The sequence below is a fragment of the Ochotona curzoniae genome, unplaced genomic scaffold (genome assembly GCF_017591425.1).
Source record: "Ochotona curzoniae isolate NIBS_2020 unplaced genomic scaffold, NIBS_Ocur_1.0 contig_3878, whole genome shotgun sequence".
NCBI classification, from domain to species: Eukaryota; Metazoa; Chordata; class Mammalia; order Lagomorpha; family Ochotonidae; genus Ochotona; species Ochotona curzoniae.
Genome location: NW_024466030.1, coordinates 24,559 through 52,215, shown reverse-complemented (window position 1 = coordinate 52,215; position 27,657 = coordinate 24,559). Strand labels below are relative to the sequence as shown.

The window sequence follows — 27,657 nt, the reverse complement described above, 5'->3', positions numbered from 1 at the left end:
TGCCTGACACGTGGCACCACACACAAGGTGTGGGACACACGCGATGAGAAAATGTATGTATTACTTGCTGTCCAGGTTTTATTATCTGAAATACGTTGAGCATTCTTAGATGAGTAAATTTAACACCAAACAGAAAAATCATGGCTTAAATTACCCCTGCATGGATGTTTGTTTAGTGACAGTAAAAGCTGGCACATTTTTTTTTTCTGGCAGATTTTTATATTGGTAAATTTTTAAAGTATTGCTCTTTTTTAATCCAAACGGTACAAAGGTAATAAATGTATTTCATTAAAAGCCAAACTGTTGCTGAGGGTGTAATTTTATGAGCTGTGGTTGTCCCAGGGTTCTTCTCAGCAACCCAGAATCGTATGCAGAACTCCTAGCTGACCTCAAACAGGGTGCGTCCCTGACGACACCAGTCAGTGCTTCCTCAGTTCAGGATTTAAAGCAAATGAGCAAACACACGGATGGAGGAAGACCAAGAAAGGTGATGTCTGAGATGTAAGATGTGAAATCCTGGCTCGCATATACAAAGAAATGTCCAGTGCTCTGCTTCTAATTTCCATTACTTGAAACACCTTAGATATTATACAGAAAGATGAAAATCTCGTTTGCTGATAAGTTCATGCTGAAAGCTTCAATAATCTGAGAAGTCTTACCTGCTGTGGTTTTCTGTAGATTTCCAGCACCTACCTAGAGAGCAATTGGCCGATCCGGGTGAGTCGCAGTTTTGTTGTTACCTTTGCTTGGCTGGTATGTGCTTCAGAGGCACGCAAGGATCGAAGCCTCCAGGGAACAGATTACTGCGTTAATGCTTGACCCGTTGCGCATTGCTAGTTTGTTCATATTTGTAGCATTGTCAAACTTAACTGTGTAAATGGATTTTTAACTTGGCACTTTATATTTACTTAGTCAACAATTAATTATCTAACATAATGCTAATAAATGTAATACTCATAAAATAGGCTTGCACAAACAAGTTTTTTAAAGAAAGTTCTGATATATATGTATATTTGACAGTTTTCAGCTATTGATAAACTTGGACAGAATGTTGCTGTCGTTGGCAAGTTTGGCTTCGCACATTACTCCTTGCTCACCAAAAAATGGAAACTTTTTGGGAACATTACTCAGGTTAGTGTTTTGGAAATTAAAAACCTGTGGCTCAAAATGGAAGAAAAATACAATGTGGAAAATAAAGTAAACAAAACCAAATTTATATTGAATAATATTTGAGTTGATACAGTATTTGATAATTTCTGATAAAAGATGTTGTATTGAAATAGCTCTTAACTCATGCTGACGTCAGGAAGAATAATTTATTTGAGGATTTAATTTTACTCTCTGGATTGCGCTCATTATTTAGGATCAGAGTAAGTTTGTCCAAGCTTAGTATCACGCCTAGCTTGTCTGCCCTTGATACACACATGTGGACAGCGCACATGCGTGTGCACACACGGTTAGCTTTGACAAGAATCAAATGGGAGGAAAGAAAAGCACTCAGGTGTGTAACGGACGGCTGGCGTTTACCAAGTGCGGTAGGCTGCTCTGATGTCGGCCGTTACCTAACACCAACAGGTGACAGCGTTTTTACTCAGGATTCAGAGTCCACCATCTCATACATGACAAAGTTAGAATTTAAGCCCAGGTCTTTTGGGTATGGGAGTAGTGAGGCATATGGTACCCAGTCACTTTGTAAGATCTGTGTGCTTCATTGCAGAAATACTGGGATAAAGAGCCTGAAGCAATAAATGGGTAGAAAATAATGAAAAAAATAACATGAGCTTTTACTGTATGTCTAAGGATGTTTTATAGATGTAGCACTTTCTTCTAATTGCTGGTAACACGTTTTTAAAATCTCCTTTTAAGGAACAAAATATGATTGTGACAGGCGGCTTAGCCTGGTGGAATGATTTTATGGTCCTCGCGTGTTACAACATAAGTGACCATCAAGAAGAGGTAAGGGTTGGTTTCTTCTTTTTGTTTTCTCAGAAGTAATAGGTTTTTATATTTTAAAGCTACTGAGAACTTTTTAATGAATTTTATGTACTAAATATTGTGTTGGGGCCCAGCATTGTGGAGTCATTGGGTAAAGCCTGCAGCACCCCAGGGGTGTTGGTGTGGGTCCCGGCTGCTACTCTTCGATCTGGCGCCCTGCAGCTGCCTGAGGAAAGCATTAGGGGATGGTCCCAGTGTTAGGACCCCGCCACTCACGTGGGAGACCTGGAGGATGCTCCTGGCTCCTGGCTTTGGTGGGTCTAGTGCTGGCTATGGAGGTCCTCTGGGCAGTGAACAAGCAAATTGGGAGATTTCTCTGTCTTTCCAGCTGTCTTTCAAATAAATTAAATCTTTTTAAAAAATTTTCTTGTAGACTTTTTTTTTTCATCACATTTAGCATGTTTTGGCTAATAGGATTGTCTATTCAGAATATACTGTTCTGGATGGCAATTGGGATTTTTAAGATAACCTTCTCCATATGTTTTGTCTTAAATATTCTCTCTGGAGCTTAACAATAATTTTAAAATACTTGAAAAGTTTGTAAGACTGACTCTTGCGGGCTTTTGTAGAATTTATTTTTGATTGAAATGCGGTATTAACAGAGAGAAGGAGAGACAGAACAAGATCTTCCGTTTGCTACAGTACTCTTCCCCCCCAAAGGCCTCAGTGGCCAAAGTTGGGCTGGACAAAAGGCAGGAGCCCGGAGCTTCTACCTGACCTCCCATATGGGTACAGGGGCCCTGCTGCCTGGGCCATGCCCCACTGCTTCACAGGCACGGTAGCAGGGAGCTGGATCAGAAGTGGAGCAGCCAGGACTCGCACCCTGTAGGATGCTCACTGTGGAGGTGTAACTCGCCAGGCCACAGCATAGGACCCAGAGTACCTGTGTTTTATTCCCGGCTCCACCTGCTGGCTCTGACTTCCTGCCTCGCAGAGCCCGGAAGGCGGCAGTGATGGCTCAGGGAATGGGCTTGCTCCCACCCACCTGAGACGCTGTGCATGTGTCCCTCCCTCCAGACTCCAGGCCGTGGGTTGCTAGGCGCGGCCTGATCTGCCCACTGCCTGCCATCGTGGGCTTTGAAGGAGAGCCGTCTTCTGTAGGCCCCAGTCTCCCAAGGATTAACTCCACAGCACAGCTTGTTTCTCGAGGGTGTAACAGGAAAGGCAATCATGGCCTGATACATTTAGCCTGTGGCTTGACTGCAATCTCCTTCCTTCCTGCTTCCCCTTGTTGCATGTCCTTGGGGGAGCTTAGGTGTGGCTTAGCAATCTCCCTCCTTCTTGTTTCCCCTTGTTGCATGTCCTTAGGGGAGCTTAGGTGTGGCTTAACCATTGGGAGGATCCTGGGAGGGGCCAAGCAGACTATAAAAGATGCAGCTTGACTTCAAATAAACGGCATTCGGCATTCTCCTCACATGAATGACCCACTGTGTGTTGTGTGTTGTCTGTCTTGTCTGTCTCATAACCCTAGTCCCTCCGCTCGACTTGGAGCTCGGGGTACGTGGCGACGCGGGCGTTGCCAACATCTGGAGGTTCCACCGAGATCGAGAAAGAGAGGATACATGACGAAGGGTCGTCCCGGGAAGCTGGCCAGCAGGTAAGTGGGACGTATTGTAAGACTTTCCTAAACTGGTAGGAGAGGGAGTTTTCTTTTGAAATACAGTTTGGTTTAAGATTTATTGTGAAATATAGTAGGTTTTAGTCTTATTTTGAAACACAGTTTGGTTTAAGATTTGTTGTGAAATACAGTTAAGTTGTAGCCTTATTTTGAAGTATTGTTGGATCTTGGTGTTTTATTTACCCTGCGAAAAAGATGGGTTCTGCCTTCTCCAAGGACAAATTGGCTGCTGAGCTTGAAGAACTTTTACATCAACTGGGGAAGCCAGTTAAAACTAGGATGATTAGAAATTTTGTTAAAGCCGTTCGATCCAGTAGTCCTTGGTTTATTGTTTCAGGGAGCCTGAGTATCCCTGATTGGGAACAGGTTAAGGCTAATTTACAATCCTGCTTACAAAAGGACCCAGATTTCCCTATTACCAACTTTTCTTTGTGGCGCTTAGTCCGTGATTCTTTATCTAGTGATAAGGTGAAAATTAAAAAACAGTTAAAAGAAGTGCAGACTACTTTTGAAGAAATCCAGGAAAGGGAGGTTCTGTGGTCTGTGGAAGCCTCAAGTGAGGCCTCGAATGAGACCTCGAGTGAGGCCACCCTGAGTGAGACCTCTTCTTTAGAGGAGAGTGAAGCGGGCTCTTGGGAGAATGAAGCCTCTTCTTCAGAAGAGAATGAGGCCTCTTCTTCAGTAGTGAGTGAGAACAAAAGAGATGAGGAGAAGATTTTCTTAAAGCAAGAAATTAGGGACATTAAAAGAAAATTAAAGAAGGCGGGAATAGATAAACATTTCTCTGGCAAATTATCCAATTCACGGCAACCACCATATGCCCCTAATTTTGTGACCCCTACCGCTCCTCCTGAGGAGGAAGCTGTGGGTCATTCACCCAATAAGTATCCCATGCGGCCCTGGAGTGATAGCCCCACTGATCAGCCAGTGGGCGGGGTTCGATGTTTCCCAGTAATAGAGGTCCCAGTTCGAGGGGGTCCCCCTCGCCGGGAGCATCATCCCCTTCAATTTAAAGACCTCAAAAATATAAAGCAGGCTGTTAAAGATTATGGTGCCCAGGCACCCTTTACTCTGGCACTGGTAGAGTCCTTTTCAAGCTTGAATCTTACTCCTAGTGATTGGATGCAATTATGCCGTTCCTCTCTGGATGGCGGTGACTTTCTCCTATGGAGAGGGGACTTTCAGGATAGGTGCAGAATTTTTGCTGAGCAGAATGCAGCTGTGGGACATGCAGATCGAAGCCTTGAAATGCTTACTGGCACTGGACCTTTTGAGGGCATCCAACAACAAGTTAATTATGATTTAGGAGTTTATGCACAGATAACAAATGCAGCCCTTGGAGCCTGGAAGGCTTTACCTAACGCTAATACAGGAGACCAGCTTTCTAAGGTCTTGCAAGGCCCTGCAGAACCTTTTCAAGAATTTGTGGACCGTATTATGCAGGTTGCTACTAAGATCTTTGGTAACCTAGAACCAGCTATGCCAGTAATTAAACATATAGCTTTTGAGAATGCTAATAAATATTGCCAGGATGCTCTTCGGTCCCATAGAGATAAGTCTCTGCATGATTACCTTAAAATTTGCAGACATATTGATTCCACCCATGCCCTTGGGCAAGTGATAGCAGCTGCTGTTCAACACCCTCAACCCCACCCTAGGGTGCGTCCTAAAGCCTGTTTCGGATGCGGACAGCCTGGACATTTTAAAAAAACAGTGTCCTAAAATTCCACGGCAAGGAAGGCGACCCCCACAATCCTTGCTGGCCCCAGATCTGTCGGAGATGCCATAAAGGCTATCGTTGGGACAGCAATTTTAGGTCCAGGTATGATGCCCAAGGCAATCCCTTATCGGGAAACGGGGTCAGGGGCCCGCTCCGGGCCCCCCAACCTCAGGTGTACGGAGCCCAGCAGACACCTGCAGCTTTTGGAACAGCACCAACTTCCAGAGTCCCGCTCCCACGGCAAGGAATGCAGACATTTCAACTCTCCTCAGAGCAACACCAGGTAGCGCAGGACTGGACCTCTGTGCCGCCTCCGGAGAGGTATTGACCCCACTCCTGGGGCCCCAGCGAATAAAGACAGGAGTCAGGGGCCCCTTGCCTAAGAATACCTTGGGCCTGATCCTAGGAAGAAGCAGTGCTACCATGCATGGAATCAGAGTACTCTCAGGAGTGATAGATGAGGATACCCCCGCAGAAATAGAAGTCATGGTAGAATCAGCCAAAGGCACTATCATCATTCCACCAGGAGCGAGATTTGCCCAGCTGATCTTGATCCCTAAGGTTCCAACAGACAACCCTATTCATAAAAGAGATAGACAAGGAGGCTTTGGCGATTCCGGCCCCTTGGCATGTTGGGTCTCTGACATGCAAACCCGACCTACCTTGCAGTTAGAGATAGAAGGGAGAAAATTCACAGGATTACTTGATACTGGGGCAGATACTACAGTTATATCCCAGGCAATGTGGCCAAGCTCCTGGCCGTTAGAGGCCACCCCAACCGTTCTCCAAGGGATAGGAACTTCTCAACCACAGAAAAGTGCTAGGTTGTTAAGGTGGAAGGATCAAGAGGGTCATTCAGGAGTTTTCCAGCCATATGTTTTACCACATATTCCCATCAACCTGTGGGGACGAGATTTGCTGAGTGTCATGAATGTTGTGTTGACCTCTCAGCCTGTGCCAAATATGCTTAATAGACAAGGATACTTTCCTGGAAAGGGCTTGGGCAGACATCTTCAAGGTGACCCCCAACCAGTCTGTGATAAAGAGATTGAAGTTCGTAGCCCAGGGGATAGAACAGGGTTAGGACATTTTTTGCAGGGGCCATTGTAGAGCAGCCTCGTCAGTTAGAGGAGCCCATTAAATTAACATGGAAAACAGATGAACCTGTTTGGGTTGAACAATGGCCCCTTTCAAGCAAAAAATTAGAGGCTGCAATTGAATTGGTAAAGGAGCAGCTTGAGGCTGGACATATTGTTCCATCCACCTCTCCTTGGAACACCCCAATTTTCGTTATTAAAAAGAAAAATGGCAACTGGAGGCTTTTACAAGATTTACGTGCAGTAAATGCTGTCATGGCCCCTATGGGGACCACGCAACCTGGTTTGCCATCTCCTGTGGGAATACCAAAAGATTGGCATATGCTTGTGTTAGATTTAAAAGACTGCTTTTTCTCCATTCCCTTGCACCTGGAAGATGCTCCGCGTTTTGCCTTTACCTTACCGTCCATCAATCTAAAAGCGCCTTCCCAGCGTTTCCATTGGGTTGTCCTCCCTCAGGGGATGATGAACAGTTCTACTATTTGTCAGATCTATGTGGATAAGGCCTTAAAAAGAATTAGATCACAATTTCCAAATATCTATTTGATCCATTATATGGATGATCTTTTGATCGCGGCTGAAACTCGTTCCATCCTATCCTCAGCAGCACAATGTATTTATCAGGCTTTAGCCACAGCCGGATTGGTTGTTGCCCCGGATAAAATTCAGACAGATTTTCCTTATCAGTATTTAGGCCATCAGCTTTTGCCAACTGATGTCACCCCTCAGAATTTGACCATCAGATTAAGTGATGTGAAAACTTTGAATGATTTGCAGAGTTTGTTAGGTGATATTAATTGGATCCGACCAATTTTGCATATTTCTACTGGGCAACTCAAGCCCCTTTTTGATATTCTTAAAGGTGATCCAGATCCTTCCTCACCCAGACAACTGTCCAAAGAAGGCAGGGAATGTCTGCAGCTAGTCCAGCATGCCATTCAGAATGCTCATGTCAGTTATGTGGATTATAAGGCGCCAATGCGGTTGTTGGTTTTTCCTTCCAATCACGCGCCTACAGCAGTGTTTTGGCAGACTGGACCTATATATTGGGTCCACTCCCCAGCATCCACTGGACAAATTGTGCAATCCTATCCCACTGCTGTTATATCTTTGTTGTATAAGGCATGCAAGATCAGCCTGCAGATTTTTGGGAAATATCCTGATTTCATCTCCATTCCCTATGATTCCCAACAGGTGGCGTGGCTACAAAATAATATTGATGATTGGTCTGTCTTTTGTGCCACGGTTTCTTCTCAGTTAATTAATCATTATCCTTCCCATCCCTTAGTGCAGTTTTTCAAAAGACATCCGGTTGTTTTTCCCAATCGCACCCTTAAAGTTTATCTAGAAAAAATAAAGAAAGGGGATGTAGCCGAACACTGCAGCTCTCCCCATTCCCTACTGGCATCCGCCATCTATGTGTTAAATTTTTTAACTGTCACCAATGATGTAGTTCCTGCAGAGCGCCATTGGCTACGCTCTGCTAATGAGAATAAAGGCCAAGTAAAATGGAAAGATCTGGCCACAAATAAATGGCGGGGACCAGACCCAGTACTAACATGGGGGCGAGGCTCCATTTGTGTTTTTCCTCAGGATGAAGAAACGCCGAGATGGGTTCCCGAGAGACTTACAGGACAAATCTCCCTGGCTCCAACTCAGCATGATCCCACTCCGAATGATGTTCTTGCAGGATAAAAGCCATTGGGAGGAGGACACCCTGACAGCAGTGGTGCAACTTCCTGGTATCCTGCCCATGGGAAATGCAGATCTTCAGCTACTACCTCAATTTAACATCATATAAGTGTTACCCCCGTGAAATGGCATTCAACTGAGAGCAGGGATGTTATAGGAATGGAGTGGAGTCTTAGCCATGGGATTAATGGCTACAGCCATGTTTGCAGTACTGTTTACTCCTCTTTGCCACCTAGGCAACAAGCCCTGGAGCAGGTCATCATTTGAACTATGATGACTTTAGCTGTGGAAAATCCTAGAGCTCAATTCTAGTTGAGCATGATGTGTAATGGGCAGCCAGAGACGGGTAAGATCTGGCAGAGCTGATGACCAACCTAAGACAGGGATCCCACGTGCCCCGGGTGGGGCTCCCCATGACGGGTAAGGCATCAACTGACTGCTGGACAACCTAAGACAGGCGTCCATTAAAAAACAAAAAAGGGGGAGATGTAGGCCCCAGTCTCCCAAGGATTAACTCCACAGCACAGCTTGTTTCTCGAGGGTGTAACAGGAAAGGCAATCATGGCCTGATACATTTAGCCTGTGGCTTGACTGCAATCTCCTTCCTTCCTGCTTCCCCTTGTTGCATGTCCTTGGGGGAGCTTAGGTGTGGCTTAGCAATCTCCCTCCTTCTTGTTTCCCCTTGTTGCATGTCCTTAGGGGAGCTTAGGTGTGGCTTAACCATTGGGAGGATCCTGGGAGGGGCCAAGCAGACTATAAAAGATGCAGCTTGACTTCAAATAAACAGCATTCGGCATTCTCCTCACACGAATGACCCACTGTGTGTTGTGTGTTGTCTGTCTTGTCTGTCTCATAACCCTAGTCCCTCCGCTCGACTTGGAGCTCGGGGTACGTGGCGACGCGGGCGTTGCCAACAGTCTTCTTACAGGTAGGATTGTTGATTGATGAGGTTATTCTGAGAAATTGCTGGTCTCCTGTTGGGCCAGGTCTAGATACGCAGTTCTAATAGGAATCGCTCAGAATGATGTATTCACAGCTTTGATCGCTTCAGCCTTTGCTTGTGTGTGACTATATTACGTACATTCGGCCTGGCGTGCCCAAGTAGAACCGTGACCTGTTTGGAGTTAACTTTCAAATAAGTCTTTGAATTCCTACTTGAAAAAGTTGATTCACAAAAGGCACCGTGTGAAGTGCTCACTGATCCAGGCAGCCTTCTTGTTTCCTGATTTGATTTTTGTTTTGTTCAGCTCAGAGTATACCTACGAACGTCAAATCTGGACAACGCCTTTGCTCATGTAACCAAGACACAAGTGGAGACGTTGCTGCTTAGTGTCTTCCGGGACATGGTCGTAGTGTTTCGAGCAGACTGTTCAATATGCCTTTACAGTATTGAAAGAAAATCAGATGGGTGAGTATGCGTGTAGCATAGGAAAAGTCATTTTTTTTGCTCCTCTCTAATTTTGCCTCTCTAGATTGTGTTTTCTCAAGAGTTACTATATTGGGCCCGGTACGATAGCGTAGTGGTTAAGGTCCTTGCCTCGAACATGCCTGGGAATCCATGTGGGCACCGGTTCTGGTCCTGGCAGCCTGCTTCCCATCCAGCTCCCTACTTGTGGCCTGGGAAAGCAGTTGAGGATAGTCCAGAGCATTGGGACCCTGCACCCATGTGGGAAACATGGAGGAAGCTCCTGGCTCCTGGCTTCGGATCGGTGCAGCACCCCCCATTGCAGCCACTTGGGGAGTGAATCATCGGATGGAAGATCTTCCTCTCCATCTCTCCTCCTCTCTGTACATCTGCCTTTCCGATAAAAATAAATAAATCTTTCAAAAAAGTTACTATATCTTTATACTTTTTTGGATGTCAAAAAACAAGTAATTTTAATTACTATTATTTTACATAGTAACTGACAGAACAAAAGGAAATGCTAACTCCTTCAGCTACTTAACTGAATTTAAAAAAAGAAAACCTAGTTTTTTAACTCTCAGGGACTGAATTTTTATCACAACTTCAGACTGAGTGCTGACTGCCTTAGTCTTGGGAGTCACCAGGGAGGCTGGAGGGCGCCCTGCGGCCTCGCACCTGGGGAGAATGCAAGCTGTGCTTGGTTTATTTCCACCGTCCTGGAGGGGGGAGAAACGAAACCCTGTTGTTACTACCTGTTGCCCGAGAACTCTTGGCATCCGGTCAGCTTGCATCGTTTGGACTGCAGCTCTTGAATCTTGCTTTCTTCTGATATTTTTTTGTATGTCTGTTTTTGTTGAACCAGTTATAAAGTACCCGGTGGCTGTAGTAGCTCAGTGACTGGAAACTAGCACAGCGTTAACACTTCAGACGTGTCAGCTTTAGTGATGGAACCCTCGTCCTCTCTGGATCAGCTAGGGTTTTTTTTCCCGTTAAATATCTCCACTCTTGACAGCTGCGTTAGGTTTTTTATTTGTTTTAATCTTCTCTCCTACGTCTTACTCTTCCTTTCTTGTCCCATATGTGTTCTTTGGATTCCTCACCCTCTCCAGTTGTGGCTGAAACATCTGCAGGAGACGGTAGGTAGCAGAGATGCAGATCGTCCGTAAAGCATAAGATGCTGATCCTGTCCGTATCAGGAGTGAGCCTGTGAGCAGCGGGAGCCTTCACTTGTGTGCTGTCTCTTGTTTTTGCAGTGTGCACACTTCCGCTGGCATTCAGGTTCTGCAGGAGGTCTCCATGTCACGCTACATCCCTCACCCTTTCCTCGTGGTGTCTGTCACCCTGACGTCAGTGAGCACGGAGAATGGACTCGCGCTGAAAATACCACAGCAGGTACCACTCCGCTGCCAGCGCCGCCTGGGCCTCTCTGTTGGTGATGTTGTAAGCTGATGGGAGTCGCGTTCGGCTCGCAATGCTGACAATCTAATACAGCTTGTGGGGAAATGCAGTTACCACGGCAGGCTAAGCAGAAGTGACTTGTGCATGGTTTTTCAACAACTAATTAAATATATCCTCACTTGTTCTTGTGCTGCATTGGCTGGTACAGAAACAAAAGATTTCTATACCACTTCAGTTGAAACCTAGAAAAAAACTAGAGATGATCTGAGTCAGGAGGGAGAAGATCAAGCAGAGGGAGCAGTAATTCAAAAGCCTACAGATGAACCTAGCGCAAAAACCTAGTGGCTTAAGTCCTCGCCTTGCATGTGCCAGGATCTCGTATGGGCACCAGTTCGTATCGTGGCAGCTCCACTTCCCATCCAGCTCCCTGCTCGTGGCCCGGAAAGCAGTCGAGGACGGCCCAGAGCCTTGGGACCCTGAAGCATAGGACAGTCATGTGGTTTGTGGCATGCCGCGGTGACATCCGGGAACCCGCATCTCCTTTAGGAAGGAGAACTTGGCTTCTGCTTGCACCGCTGTCTTCAGCTTCCTCCTGGTGCACACTCTAGAAGCTTCTTTCATTCAAGAAAACAAAATACAGTTCCCGGTTTCTATGCAAGTTCTGCCACTGTAACCAGTTAGTCCCATTTGATAAGGAAAGTTACTTTGCAGAAGGTAAAGAGTGTGTGGGTGGAATGTGTTAGGGTCAACGGTAACTGCTTCTCGGGCCTAGCGCGGTAGCATCAAGGTTGTATAAGCGTATGCCCATATATTGAATGTGATTAAACATAGTAAGTTTTATAAGCATACACTTATATAATTACTGTTACATTTACATATGCTTACATAGCTAACTGTATTGTATAATTAGTTATATAAATACTCCTATTTGATTATAAAATTAAATATATGGAGGTAAGCGGGAATGATAACTTGCTTAAAAATACTTTGTGAAATTAACTCACACAGATGACACAGGTGTGACAAAATCATGATATTTGTGAATTCAGATGAAGGGAATATGCAGCTTTGTGTTGCTGTTCTCCGTTTCATCACGGGTGAAGTCTTCATGTTAGGGACAGAGGGGGAGTCCATGTATTCCAGGTGGAGTGGGCAACCCTTGCCGTCACTGACACTGCATCCCAGAGAGGCCTTGCACGGTGACCTGTGTACCTTGGCAAAGGGCAGATCAAGAAGTGCGTTAAGACAGTGCCCGGGGTGGCGGTTAGACCGTGTGTGACACCGCCTCCCGAGGGAGAGCGTCTGGCTCCAGCCGCCCTTCCCGGAAGCCGTGTCGGTGAAGCAGAGTGAGATGGAGTGGTTCCGGCCGAGGGGCTCTGCCGGTCACGGCCCACGTGCTGGGCTGCACTGAGCAGGCCACGCCCCGGCCATCCGCCTCCGTTCTGCGTCTGCACGCTCTTCTTTTTGCTCTGCCACCTAGCCACATTTTCCGGGTACCAGAGTGCCTACGTTTCCACACACATTTCAAATTCCGTATTTTCTCAATCCTGCAAATTATTGGTTATTTCTCACGTGTTACAGATTTCTGAGTTTTTAGTTTGCCATTTCCGCGTATATAATCTCTTTCCAGAGACTGGAAGCAGAAAGGAGGAAGAGTCTCTGCCTGGCTGTTTCGCAGATAGGGTGCCCGCTGTGTCCCTGGCTGAGCCCCAAAGGGTGGCGACAGTTCCCAGCTCCTCAGCCACGGAGCAGCAGAGCCCGGGCGGAGTCTGCGTCTCTTCCGTCGGAGTCTTTCCTCCCTTGGTTCGTGGGATGCTCTGCCTCTCTGTTTTCTTACTGCCTCCAGAAGCCCCGATGATGCCCCTGGCTCTTTTGGGCCCCCTGTGGTTGTGTCCCAGGAAACGCAGCCTCACACTTACCTGCTGGCGTGTTCAGCTCGGGCTCAGTCTTTCAAATTTAGTGAAGGAAAAAGAAAAGTTTTCTTAAATTTCTCTTCTTTTTTAGACTATTCCTCTGTATTTGAAAGGCAGAGTTGAGAGAGAGAGGGAGCTTTTATCTGCTGCCCGAATCCTCAGATGCCCACCACAGCCAGGGCTAGGAACCACAGCCAGGGCTAGGAACCACAGCCAGGGCTAGGAACCACAGCCAGGGCTAGGAACCACAGCCAGGGCTAGGAACCACAGCCAGGGCTAGGAAGCAGGCCCCCTCTGCCCCCTCCTGGGCATGAGCAGGGACTGGGCTCCAGAGCTGGCACCTCAGTGTGGGATGGCCCAGGGCCCCACGACACCACGCTGCTTCCTAAGCGGCATCCCTCGGTGCTGGCGCCAGCTCCTCTAGCGTCTTACCTAGGCCCCCTTACTTTGTTCCTATCACCCGTGTCTACAAGAGCAGCACGTTCTGTTTTTTTCTTGAAATCAAGATGCTGTTAACTTCTTCCATGTAAAAAAAATACTTGACATCTGAGATTTCCTCCAAAGCAATATTTCTCACAAATTGTGTGTTATGCTTAAGCTGGATGAAAGGAATCAATGGGAAGTCAGTTTCTCTAACCTTGCAGGTGGAAATTTTCAACGCCCGTGAAGTCTGCCTCTCCCCAGCAACCCATCCTAATTCAGATTTTTAAAAATTCTTTCCCAAAAGAACCTCCCTCCCCCCTTTTTAAGATTTATTTATTTATTTATTTATGGGAAAGGCAAGATCTGTAGAGAGGAAGATGTTCCATCCGATGGTTGACTCTCCAAGTGGCCACAACAGCCAGAGCTGACCTGATTCAAAGTCAGGAGCCAGGAGCCTCTTCCGGGTCTCCCACGCGGGTGCAGGGTTCCAAGGCTTTGGGCCGTCCTCGACTGCTTTCCCAGGGCACAGGCAGGGAGCTGGATGGGAACTGGAGCAGCTGGGACATGAACTGATGCCCATATAGGATGTCAGCGCATGCAAGGTGAAGACTTCAGCTATTAGGCTACCGCGCCAGACCCAGAACTTTCCTATTTGAGAACATACATAGTAATATGTTTCCTGTTGTACTTTACCTGACTTTCCAAATCCTCCTTACAACATACCATCCACTTAGTTCCCAAAATATTCCTGCTCTGTTCCCATGAGTCTCATTTTTCGTGTACAGCTCTCATGCCCTAGCTCTTGCGTCTTCATTTATATTGCAGCTTCAACTAAAGCACCAAGCCCTTCACTTCCTCCTGTGTGTTTCTGGTTCCATCTTTATCCTGGAAACCTTCTCTTCCTGTACTAGGGAGATTAATTTTGTGGACTGTTGAAGTTCCTTTCAGTTGTAAGATGATGTAGCCCCCGCGCAGTCACCTGAAGGCACTGGCCACAGGCTGCAGACCGTGCTGAGCGCCCTTCCACCCTCGCTGCGCAGCTCCTGCGTCCCTGCAGGGCCCAGCAGCGTGGCTACGGATGGTACAGCCTCACTTAAACATGATTCCATCTGTAAACTTTATAAAAGACATGCCAAAACTATATCTGATTTAGTATGAAACCAGTTTCTCTTTCTGAACTTTTAGGCCCGTGACGCAGAGAGCATCATGCTAAACCTTGCGGGACAGCTCATCATGATGCAGAGGGACAGGTCAGGCCCCCAGATCCGGGAGAAGGACAGTCACCCCAACCAGAGGAAGCTGGTGAGTGCGGCGTTCGGAACACGGGGAGACGGCATTGGGTGAGTGCAGGGCGCACTGCCGCCATGCGCCTTAGAAGCTGCAAAAGGACTTGGAACTGGTTTTAAGCTTCCGAGTATAAGACATTATGAAGGTGGAACTGTTGAGAGTAAGTGGTTGCGTGTGTCAGATGTTACTGCCGAGGTGGTGTGAGCTGAAGTTGTAATAGGGACACACAGCGGGTGGCAGAGTGTGGGATTGTCCTGTTTATGCTTTGAGAGGAAAGGTACCGTGCTTAATTCTAACTCTAAAGAGCCGTCCCTGCTTTTGCCCCAAAGTTGTTCAACTTTCATCTTGAAAGAGGTCATTAACTAATCCCTAGGAATTTGAGAAGCTCCACGCGCAGTAAAGGAACAGAAAGGCTGACTGTCGCCTCTCCTCCCCCAGCTGCCATTCTGCTTTCCCGTGGTGCTGGCCCAGTCGGTGGAGAACGAACGTCTGGACGACGTGCCGGGCCGACAAGCAGAAGCGTCACCTCCTGGAGGCCCTGTGGCTGAGCTGCGGCGGGGCGGGCATGAAGGTCTGGCTCCCGCTCTTCCCCAGGGACCAGCGCAAGCCGCACTCCTTCCTGGCCCAGAGGATCATGCTGCCCTTCCACATCAACATCTACCCGCTGGACGCGCTGGTCCTCGGTGCCGTCAACGACACTGTGCTCTACGACTCTCTGTACACGCGCAGTGGCAGGGAGCAGCCCGAGGTGCTCTTTCCCTTCTGCGTCGTGGAGAGAACCTCTCAGATCTACCTCCACCACCTCCTGCGGCAGCTGCTCGTCCGGAACCTCGGGGAGCAGGCCTTGCTCCTGGCCCAGTCCTGCGCCACGCTGCCCTACTTCCCGCACGTGCTCGAGCTCATGCTGCACGAAGTGCTGGAAGAAGAAGCTACCTCACGGGAGCCCATCCCCGACCCCCTGCTCCCCACCGTGGCCAAATTCATCACCGAGTTCCCGCTCTTCCTGCAGACGGTGGTGCACTGCGCCAGGAAGACCGAGTATGCCCTGTGGAATTACCTTTTTGCAGCCGTCGGGAACCCCAAGGACTTGTTTGAAGAGTGTTTGATGGCCCAGGATTTGGAGACGGCCGCCTCGTACCTTATCATCTTGCAGGTAACTTGCAGGGTTGCACTGAATGCAACATCCTGTTGACACTCCAGTGTTGGAAGTCGACAGCAGTTAGTGAGAGCCGGCTGGTTTAATCCTGCTAGCGGGTGCTGGCTGCATTTCTCCTCGGTGACTCCTGCTCCCTCAGTCTTCTCTCTCAGCCAGCGTCCGCAGCGCGGCACGTGCAGGCCCTGACCTTAGGAAACCCTAGAAGTGAAAACTGGTCATTAGCCTCCCCAGTGATGCGCTGAGTAAAAGGAGTGCTCTCTCCCTTGGTTGTTTCTAGAACATGGAAGTCCCCGCAGTCAGCAGGCAGCATGCCACCCTCCTGTTCAACACAGCTCTGGAACAAGGCAAGTGGGACCTGTGTCGGCATATGATCCGATTCCTTAAAGCCATCGGCTCTGGAGAGTCCGAGACACCTCCTCCCACCCCCACAGCTCAGGTCAGTCGCACAGCCTCGTGGGTTCTCTGCGTCCCGCGCCCCGTGACACCTTTCCCTGACTTCCTGCACGGTGTGTGTAACCTTAGGAACCCAGCTCTAGTGGCGGATTTGAGTTCTTCAGGAACCGGAGCATCAGTTTATCGCAGTCAGCTGAAAATGCCGCACCTAGTAAATTCAGCTTACAGAAGACACTAAGTATGCCATCCGGCCCTTCTGGAAAGAGGTAAAACAAAAAGTTGTTGCTGTTTCTTTAGTGCATCCGGGACACACGCACTGCAGGCCGTTTATAAGTTGGATCTTGTGCAAATAGCTACGACCCATTTGCAGCTGCTTTCCTCCCGGGAGGGCCATGCACGCTCTCCTTTGCTTTTGCGTTCACTCCCATACTTTCTGTTGTTGCTGAGATCAATTTTGATACACCTGCTGTAACTAACCATGGATTACCTCTGAATTAAAAGGAAGAGAGAGAGAAATTTGCAGGTATTGCAGAAGCCTCGCTGAAGGCAGTAGTTCTAACCTCTCCTGACGGTAAAGCACTCTGACTCTGTGAGCGCAGGGCTGAGGTCCTCCGACAGTGAGCGGCTGAGCCAAGCAACTGTATTCTGTTGAGTATTTTTTATTGTGGTGTTTGATTGCTTTCTCTCACCACCGTTAACACAACAGCTGGTGGGAAGAGAAAGCAGTCACACATCACACCAGCATCCACCATCACACACACGTGCGTGCACACACCCCCGTGTCCTACATCATGTGCAAGTGCGGCCATGGAAGGAGATAAACAATTACAAGGCAATAGTGTATTCTCAGCCAGATTCTCAGTGCCAGATCTCAAACACGCCGGTGGGTCCATGGCCGGTCCTACTCAGTCCATCTCCTGCCCTAGCAGGAACAGTGGCCTTTCTTGACTGACTTTCACCTGTCCTGGTTTTCACTGTTGGTGTTAACAGCCTAGCCAAGCTTGGTCCACACCAAGTCATAGTTCATGCATGGTTCGGCAGGGGCAGTGACCCAGCCTAGCCTGTCCTGCATCTACCCTGGTTCTCATGCGCACCAGAGGGTGCTGCAGTCTAGCCCAGCTTGGTATACCCAGACCTAGTCCACACTCAGGCCAAGGGACACTGCAGCCATGTCCAGACCGGAACGCAGCCCCACTCTGTCCTTCATATTCACCAGTGGGAACCACAGCCAGGGCATCCCCTCTGTTCCCCAGCCAGGCCTGTTCCCAGCCACAGATCTTGTGCGTGCCAGTGGTTGCTCTGACCCAGCTTAGCATAGCCCCTCATCTGTCTTGGCCTTTGTCCTTGGGTGCTGCAGGCTGGCCTAAGCCAGCCTGCCTCCAGTCCCAATTCTCGCTGGCAGGTGTTGGGACCTGATCCTGCTCAGTCTGCTCCCATCCCCAGCTCATGCAAGTAGGTGTGACAGCCTAGCCTGGCATAACCTGTGCTTCAACCTGGTTTCTGCACTTGCCAGTGAGGTAAGGTTTGCTTGGCCCTGTCAGGTCCACCCCCTTCCAAAACCAGCCCACACATTTGCCAACAGTTGGAGCTACCTTGCCCAGCTAACTGACCCCCAGTCCTGGACCACATGTCCACCAGTGAGAGCTGTGACCCGCTAGGGGAGTTTCCCACATTCGCCTACTCAGCCCACTCCCAGACCCAGATCTCAGGCATGCCAGCAGGTGTCAGGCCCTCGCCCACCATAGCCTGCACCCCACACCCCCGTCCTTTTATGAGCTGATGAGTGTTGTGCCTGGCCCACTGCCCACACCCAGTTCCAGGATGCACATGTGGGTGCTGCAGCCTGGACCTGCCCTGACTAATCTTGGTTCCTGTACCCATGAGTGTTGGCAGGTTCCCTGGTCACACCTAGCTCAGGCTATCATCACCCCAGCTCATAAGCTAACCTGGGGAACTTGTATTTCCCCTAGCCCTGGTTCTCTCATTTGCTGGTTAGTGTCTTTGACCTTGCTTAATGTGACCCATCCCCTGTTTTGACATTCAGTCTGGTACTGAGATCTAGCCCTGCTACACGGTCCCCCAGCCCTAGCTTTCACATGGACTGGCACGTGGTGGTCAGCAAAGTTCCAAGCTAACAAGCCCTGCTCAGGACTCACGTGGGCCAGTGTGTCAGCCTGACCCATGAACACCTTCCAGTCTCTCCCCTCCACACCACGAGATCTCAGTCCCTTTGCTTACCTGCAGTACAGTGGCCTTATCCAGTGATATCCCTGGGCAGTCATTTCGCCCCTTCAAGGGCCCAGAGCTTGCTGCGGCGCAGCCAGCGTGCGAAGCCTGGCACCGGTTGGCGCTGTGGCCACCAGCAAGCCCTGAATTCACACACTACTTGGGAGCAGTGACTGGGGCTAGGGGCCCAGGCATTGGGGCCGAGCTGACTCAATGCCCCCCGATGCTGCACATTTCCCGGGTGAAGAAATATAAGAGGCAACGGGAACATCCATACAAGTGGCGAGCGGCCGTCGGTTTCCCAGTGCAGACAGATCTATCCAGAGACAAGGCTCTTCTCCTGAGCTCCTCTGCCTCACGGGCCCCAGTGAGGCAGTGCTGCCATCTCGGGCCATGCACATGAGGGATGCTGGGCTCGAGGCAGTCCAGCCATTTGAAAGAATCAGTTTTCTTTTCCCACATGTATATAACCCATGTTGAGGGATTCCATTCTGCTTCCTTCCTCCCTTCCTTTTATTTCAGGACTTATTTGTTGCAAAGGCAGATTTACAGAAGAAGGGAGAAGCAGATCTGGCACCTGCTGGTTCACTCACACCAGGGCCTGTATGCTATGCTTGGTTTCTTGAATCTGATTTCCTTCCCTCCTTTCATTCATCCTTTGAGATACCCATTCCTTCATACTCTTTCTTTCTTCAGCTATTCATCTCTGTCTTCCTGGCCCAGCTTCTTTTGTCGCAATTTTCCCCTCTTCCGTGTAGTCACTCTGTAGAGCCCCCAGTGTTCTGTGCTCATGAAGTTGTGCAGGGCCAGCCCTTTGAGGCCATCTCTCTCAGACGTACCAGTGTTACTGCAGGAAGCTAGGCGCAGCCCGCCGGTTGGAACCGTTCTGGAGTGTCTCTGTGTTCATACTTACAGATGGAGTAAAGACAGCGACTGTGCTGAGAACATGTACATCGACATGATGCTCTGGAGACACGCCCGGCGCCTCTTAGAGGACGTGTGGCTCAAGGACCTGGGCTGCTTCACCGCGCAGCTGGGCTTTGAGCTCATCGCTTGGCTGTGCAAGGAGCGTACGCGAGCTGCTCGGGTCGATAACTTTGTGGTGGCCCTGAAGAGACTGCACAAAGACTTCCTGTGGCCGTTCCCCATCATCCCAGCCTCTTCCATCAGTTCTCCTTTCAAAAGTGGGAAATTCCGAACAGGTAATAGCACGAGGAAATCTGCGTTGTACTCCACCCATCTTGACATGTTGCTGTTAGAGTCAGGGAAGTCTTACTCGATACTTCGGTCAAACTCAAAGCCAACTCTTTGTGTGTTATTTGCAACATTCTGCGAAGAGCTTATGCCCCCAACTCTTTGAAATCTAATTCATAATCCTAACCTTTGTTATTCTACATCATAAGCAAGTTGAGGACTGACTGAACTTAAAAAATCTGCCATAATTGTGGAGAGGAGCTTTGGAGCTAGGCGATTGTGACCTCGCGATGAGCTAAATTGTGATTTTTACTGGTCGTTAAAAATAACAAAAATGCATCTCTGACGACCTCAGCGTCTGGTAGGAGAGGAGAGAAATGAAGCTGTATATTCACGCAAAAGAAAAAATTGCTTTTTCCTTTTGAATCTTAAAAAAACTGTTCTACTTTCTATGAGAAATTTAAACAAAAAGTTTTAATAAGCCATCTGGAAACTTGATAGCATCCTAGAGCCCAAGGCTAACCACTTAGAAGACTGACAGAATAAAAGTTTTGTTTCTTTCCAGTTCAGAGATAATGAGGATACTGTTAGATGAGATTTTACAGTGAGGTTCATTTTGGTAGAAGCCTAAGTTCCTGGCTTCAGGGTGAAGGAGGATAATTATCTGAGTATTAGCATTGGCTGGCCAAATGGGAGAGACTCAACAGCTAAACTGGAAATTTCCACAGGTACATCTTGAATTTCTTTTCCATTTGTGTTTTGTCTTGTTTTTGCAACTTCACTGCAGTGGGAGAGCAGCTGTTCAAGTCTCAGTCGGCTGAACCGTTTCCAAACCTGGACGTGGAGGCTGGCATCTCTGCCATGCAGCGAAGTCAGAGCTGGCTGGGCAGTGTCGGCCCCAGCCATCCTGAGCTGGACACAGCCTCATCCCACGGGCCGCAAATGCAAGATGCCTTCCTGTCACCCTTATCCAATAAAGGTAACCATCACTTCAAGCTCCTCTTTAGTTCCTTTCAAAGTAAGGCATGTGCTGTAGCTCTGCTGAGTAGAACTCCACTCTGCCTGCAGGTCCAAAGATGAGGCAAGGCCAAGTTAGCGTACTAGAGGACGGGCATGTTGGCTCTGCCTACACTGGATCTGTTTATCTTAGAGAAATGAAATCATTTAAATGTCATTATAGATCAACACCAATAGATGACTCTGCCATCAATTTGAGCCCAAGTAGATAAAATGCTATTCATACATGGAGAATTCTTACCGCAGACCAGGATGAAAATAGTTCGACTCCATTATCAGTTACCCATTAAAAATTTGTAGAAATTTTTTTTCTCATTAGAATAAAAACATTGTCTTAACCATTTTAAACAGTTTAGTAGCTTTATTTACATCCACGTTCTTGCCCGACCTCCCTGGTCTGATGAAGTACCCGACTAGGAACCTTCTAGAAGTTGTCTTTGGGACGGCTTGTTCTTCTTCGGATGATGTCGTCATTTGCTTCCTCTGAGGCGGAATGCCACTCCAGCCACTGCGTGGACACTGCGCCCGTTTGCCCACGCGGCTGGCAAGGGGCATCTGGGCTGTCTCTGGGGGGATGCCGGTACAAACACTGAGGCACGACGCTCTCTCAGAAGTCGGCTTTCAGTAACTGTGGAGCAGGCGTCAGAGTCCAGCGGCAGTTCTTGTCACTTTGTGAGGAATCCCCGTACCCTTCCCTGCAGCGTTACCACTTTTACATTCCTGCCAGTGTATGGGTTTGTTGTTTTTTGGACTAGTCCTGCTAAGGGGTGTGAAGTGGTCAGCTACTTTTAGGACACTTTGTGAAAGAGGATTTCAGACATTTAGAAAAACAGCGAGCCATTCCCCCGTTACCCAGCTTCTGTTGTTACAACTTGTGACAAATTCATCCTGATTCAGTACACATAATTTATCTGTAAATAGCTAGCCTACAAGAACACTTTTTTATTAAGATTTATTTTATTTTTATTTGACACTTACAGAGAGGAGACAGGTCAGTCTTCCATCCGCTTGTTTCTCAAAGGTCCTGATTTTCTCTTAAGATTTCTTTTTGTTGGGGCCCGGCGGCGTGGCCTAGTGGCTAAAGTCCTTGCCTTGAACACGCTGGGATCCCATACGGGCACTGGTTCTAATCCCGGCAGCTCCACTTCCCATCCAGCTCCCTGCTTGTGGCCTGGGAAAGCAGTCGAGGACAGCCGAGAGCCTTGGGACCCTGCACACGTGTGGGAGACCTGGAAGAAGTTTCTGGATCCTGGCTTCGGATCGGCATAGCATCAGCCATTGTGCTCACTTGGGGAGTGGATCATCGGACAGAAGATCTTCCTCTCTGTCTCTCCTCCTCTCTGTATATCTGACTTTCCAATAAATAAATAAATCTTAAAAAAAAAAAAAAAAGATTTCTTTTTGTTGGGGAGGTAGATTTCCAGAGAGGAGAGAAAGGTCTTCCATCCAGCGTTCAGTCCCCAGACGGCCGTGTCACTGGAGCTGAGCTGATCCCCAGGCAGGAGTCTTCTAGCCTCCCACGCTGATGTACATCTCGGGCCCTGGGGCGTCGGGACCGTGAACCAGTGCCCACATGGGATCCTGGCACTTGACAGGGGAGATTAGCCAACTGAACCAACACCCAAATGTCACGGTTTTGTAATAGTATGAGTCAAGACCCGAATCAGGCTCACACATTGCATTCACATTTTTAAATCTGTTCTTGAGTGTACCCTTCTCTTCCCCCACCTCTTATAGAACATTCATTGAAGAAACTTGTGTCTGGGGATCTTTTCTCATGGTAGTTTTATTGATTGCTTCTAAGTGCTTAGTTTTTAAGCAGTTTCCTCTGTATTTGCTGTAATTTAGCTGAATCTAAGGACTTGATCAAAGCTTGTTTGTGGGAGACAGAACACTGTCCGCTCATGGTCACTGTGACACTGAAGGCACGTACTGTCTGGTCGACTCCAGCGACCTTCTTCTCAAGCATCTACTGCTGTGAATGGCACAAGCTCAGCAGTGAATCCAGTGTTTTTTGGTTCAAAATTGTAAAGCTAACATCTGCAAAAACAGCTCAAAGTTAAAATTAAAGGAGGGGTAAGCATTGTGGCATAGAAGATAAAGCTACTCTGTATATCACCTGTGGGCCCCAGTTGGTGCTGGCTGTTCCACCTCTGTTGAACTCCCTGCCAGTGGCTGGGAAAGCAGCGGGACATGGCGAGGCGTTTGTGCACCAGCCACCCACCAGGAAGACTTGGCTCAAGTTCCTGACTTTGTGCTAGCCCAGCGCTTGTCATTGTGGCCATCTTAGAGAGCGAACCAGCCGATGGAAGATCTGTCTGTCCTCTGTAACTCTTTGAAATAAATAAGTAAATATTTAGGCAAAATTCATACATAGTGTGTTCCACATGAACCTGGTTTGTGATTTGCTGATTCTTCATCAGGTGACGAATGCAGTATTGGTTCAGCCACGGATTTGACTGAGAGCAGCTCCATGGTGGATGGGGACTGGACGGTGGTCGAGGAGAATTTCTCCACGCTCAGTCTGACTCCGTCCGAGCTGGAGCACATCTCCATGGAGCTGGCAAGCAAAGGCCCTCATAAATCCCAGGTCCAGCTTCGGTGAGTCCCTCAGATCTTCAAGCTCAGTCTCGACTCGGGGAGTTCGTAGAGATGGCTTAGAGGGACCGCTGCCTTCTGATCACTGCCGCCCCATGCAAGCTTCGCTTCTTCCCAGTCCCAACCCTGGTGTTTCCGCTCTAGGTACTTCCTGCATATTTTCATGGAGGCCGGATGTTTGGACTGGTGCATTGTCATTGGCCTGATTCTGAGAGAATCCTCAGTAATCAACCAGATTCTGGCTATTATACAGTCTTCAGAGGTGGATGGAGAGATGTTACAGAACATTAAGACGGGGCTCCGTGCTGTGGACCAGTGGGCCTCTACGGATTGGTAAGTGTGGTCTCCCTGGGCCCCTTAGCCCTCGGTGGATCTGTCCCTTCTCCTCACAGCTTAGTTGTGGTTCAGCTGGTTTAGTTATGTTGTTCAAGTTTGATAGTTTTAAGTTAACTAGAAATAAAAATACTCCCATATATTAATTTTTACTTTAGTCATTCCTGACCCAGCTACTTGAATGATTAATGTCTCTTTAGTGAAGTTGAGTTTATACATTGCAATATGAAAAGACATCACTAGGCTGGGGCTGCCGCACAGCAGATCATCTTAGAATTAGTCTCGAACTTAAGGCTTATAGTTCTATGGAATTGAAGAAAAGGTCGGCTTGAAAAGATGAAAAAATCTGTCTGAAGTTAGCATTTCATGGTGGCTGCTAGCAAGCTCACATTTTGAGTGCTTGACGGGACTGGAGAAGCCTCGTGGTCCAGCCCAGCCCCGCTGCTGTCAGCGGGCTGTGGGTTTCTGCGTCAGGATTTCCCTTACATGGACCTCATTCTCTTCAGTTGCCACATGTGTTTGATGTTAAAATGTCAGTGTTTGCTTCTAATGCTCAGATCCTGGAGTCGTGGCCCCATGTGTGGCAGTCCCAGGGCACTGAGCAGGCCACTCGGCAGCCTGCCTTCTCCCACAGCCTGCTGCTGCCTTTACTGTCCGCGCTTAGATGTTGATCTAACACTGTACCAAGGCTTGTGAATTTGGAAGATGAGAGCTGCTTTTCTCTCCCCCTCTGCTTAGCCCTGGATATAAGCCATTTTTAAACATGATTAAGCCTCAACTGCAGAAGCTCAGTGAGATGACGGAAGAGCAAGTTGAGCCTGACGCCTTCCAGCCAGTAACCACAGGCAAGACCACGGAGCAGGCCAGTCCCCGGACCGAGGAGCGCAGGGGATCCTGCAGCCACGGAGCCGTCCTGCAGGGCGAGGCGGCGGGGACCAGTGCAGCCAGCCGCCAGGAGGACGACACGGCTCGGGCAGAGCAGGAGGAGCCCTTTCCGGATGGGACTTACGACTGCTCTGTGTCCTGACCGTGAGGCGACGTGTGACAAGCAATATTAGCAGCAGCTGAGTCCACTGTGTCCTAGTTGCTGACGGATGACTTAAAGGGGAAGAGAACGCAGGGGCTCAGAGTCTCTTTCGTAAAGTATTATTAGATTTTAAGTAAGAAATCTCCGACTCCATAAAAATGTGATATCAAATAAAGCATCTTTCATAAAAAATTTCTTAAGCTGCAGGAGAAATACAACATGCTGTACATACGTACCTTAGCAGATTTGGGCTTTATTCACAGGCTGGTAGCTCTTAAGGGAGTGCTTGGCCCCGGTGAGCTTTTGACTGCTTAGAGCTTCTCGCGCTTTTCCCTGGTTGACTGTGTGTGCTAAGGTGCTTGACCGGGTCCGAGCTCACTACACTCCCTGCTTGGCCCTCCCGAACAGATGCCTGCCTTGGCACAGCACGGGGACGCGCACGAGGGCCGTGGAAAGTGGAGTTCCGGGATGTTGGTTTTGGTGCCGCGGGGGCCTCCAAAAGCCGTGGAAACTGAGTGTCATAACACGTGAACGCCAAGGGTGTCTGCACCAAAACAAACCTTCTCCGGTTCCGTTCTCCATGCCCGGCTTGGCAGCTCCCCTGCCCGTGTCAGCGTGAGCCGTTCTCCTTTGCCGTTGGCAGCCCGTCAGACCCCAGTCCTATCCGTGCAGGCTGTCCACACGGAGCGAGGGTGCCCGCTGGAGCGAGCTTTGTTCCTCCTAGATCAGTGTGGGCACAGGCTGAGGAATTCTCACCAATTCTGCTGGTAGATGCCACTAAACTGTTTTGTATCAAAAAATTGTACCTTTTTGTGAATACTCTTGGTGTAAATAAATCCAAAGACACTACTCATATTTTTAGCACTTGTATTATAATTTGTAAGGTTTTATGCTGGATTCCGCATGCCTATAAATACTTAGAGAATTATAGCAACAGGGCTTGTTTTTCTTTCCCAAAAAGAGCGGTCTTCATAAAGACAGACTCCTTATTGGCTCAGCTGGTCATAACAAAATGCTCACACTGATCATGAAATGGAACAGATTTTTGTGCAAATTAACATAGTTTACTATTTATTGATTTTGTAAATTGAATAAAATGGACTTTTATGTAAATAGACTGCTGAACCTTATCACGGCTACTAAAAATTAGTCGGTAAAGAATGCATCCTTCATTGTAAACTTTAAAGTATTTTATGTATTTGTAGATGACAAATTTGTTTTCATGTTGTGAAAACTGCATATTTCATAATTGGTTCATACTAGTCACATATCCTCCACTGTATCTAATTACCTTATAACAGTATTAATTTAGATAGCTTGTTTGTACTGTGCAATTTGAACAAGGAATGCAATGTTATTTTTTACAAAAACTTATTTTTGTAACAACATATTTGATATGGACCAAATTCGTACCACTATGTTTAAAAAAAAAAAGCCTCTTCTCACAGTGCAATTCCAGTTCAGAAACAAGGTCTGGTCCTCTCGCTGCCCTGGAAAGGAAATACCCGGATTCAGTTCTTAGCCCGTTTCCTTTGAAGGGAATTGAAACTATCTTGAATTGTTTGGTTCATAATTCATCAAACTCTTCAAAATTACTGATTTGGGGGAATTGACTGTCATTTACTTTTTACATTAGAAGTGCAATAATTTCACACCATAAAACTCCTAATGGATCAAATATGGTCTTATTGGTACCTGGTCCTTCTGGTGCTACTGTTACTTAAGTCAGCTTCAAACCACCTTTCCCTGAATGGCTGGAAGGTCAGTGTTTCCTGAATGAGTCCAGGCAGCCCAGCCAGAAAATAAACTGACCTCTCTTCTCCTGCCCCGGTCCGTCAGAGGGACCCAGCATCACTGTCGTTTGCTGCAGATACTCATTTAGTAACAGCTGCACACAGCTGGCTAGCTCACACCATGCTGCCGCCGAGGTCACCCTGCGAGCAGCGCCCGCAGGGTGACTCCTGCGGTGGAGGCCGTGAGCGAGTCCCTTCCTCTGTGAAATGTTGGCTTTCAACTAATAAATAGGCCACAAGGGAAGAAAATTGGTAAGTTTACATGTTCTATTTATTAGATACTTTGAATTCTTTGAAAAACTCATTTTTACCATGTTGTTTGGTTCACATCCATTGTTTTAAGCCATCATTTTAACCAAGGAACTTAAATATTACTATAACTATTTGAATTTTAGTGCATTCATGTAAATTATTTGTTGATACCAAAAGAAATCATCTAAGGGGAGAGTCAACATTTGCTTGTAATTAAATTTGTTGCTACTTCTGTAATTTGTATTTTTTTTAATAAGGGCAATAAAAATGATTGCACAAACTTCTGTTTATTTGTTATCAGGCAACAGCAAAAATATGTATTGAAAGCCACTTTTTGTAATTTTACCTTTTTAAATTTTCCTTATGTTGCAACTCAAAATTCAGAGATTTAAAATTCTTATTCTATGTAGATATGTAATGGGAGAATCAGAGTTGGCAATGTTAAATGTTAACTGCTTTCCCGGGCCACAAGCAGGGAGCTGGAGCTGCCGGGATTAGAACCGGCCATCCCGGGCGTGCAAGGTGAGTACCTTAACCACTGTGCCATCATGCCGGGTGCTGGATTTGCTTCTTTTTTTTAAAGCTTTATTTTGATTGGAAAGGTGGAGAGACAGAAGGAGAGACGAGACAAAGAAGGAGAGACAGAGAAAGAAAAAGGAGAGACAAAGAAAAAGAAGGAGAGACAAAGAAAAAGAAGGAGAGACAGAGAAAGGACTCACTCCCCCAAGTGGGGACCGAAGCCTAGGAGGCTCTTTCACTGACACACAGGAGAAGGGTATCCCATGTCCTAACCTCCACACAGACCTGTTACCCAAGGCCGGTGTCTCAGGTTTAAGATGTATGCTCCCCCCACCCACCCACCCCCCAAGTGACGTATGTTCCCCCCACCCACCCCCCAAGTGAGCACAACAGTCAAAGCCAGAAGCCTCTTCCAGGTCTCCCACGCGGGTGCAGGGTCCCAAAGCCCTGGGCCGTGCTCAACTGCTTTCCCGGACACAGGCAGGGAACTGGATGGGAAGCAGGAGCTGCCGGGATTAGAACCGGCGCCCATCTGGGAACCACTGCGCCATCACGCCAGGCGCTGGATTTACTTCTTTTTTTTTAAGCTTTATTTTTTTTG

At 47.9% G+C, this 27,657-nt stretch overlaps 1 protein-coding gene across 1 annotated transcript; it reads left to right on the top strand.

The window, feature by feature from the left end:
• Positions 1 to 678: 678 nt before the first annotated feature.
• Positions 679 to 26,817, top strand: LOC121158902 (guanine nucleotide exchange factor subunit RIC1-like; the record flags this gene model as incomplete). The annotated part of the gene is given in 15 exon segments (XM_040983920.1): positions 679 to 717; positions 1,021 to 1,131; positions 1,867 to 1,956; positions 9,370 to 9,530; positions 10,781 to 10,919; positions 14,447 to 14,563; positions 14,987 to 15,031; positions 15,033 to 15,701; positions 15,982 to 16,140; positions 16,227 to 16,363; positions 19,239 to 19,525; positions 20,305 to 20,496; positions 22,958 to 23,135; positions 23,277 to 23,465; positions 24,204 to 26,817. Coding segments are annotated over 15 exon segments (2,802 nt in total), but the record flags the coding sequence as incomplete, so codon positions are not given.
• Between the last annotated feature and the right edge of the window lie 840 nt (positions 26,818 to 27,657).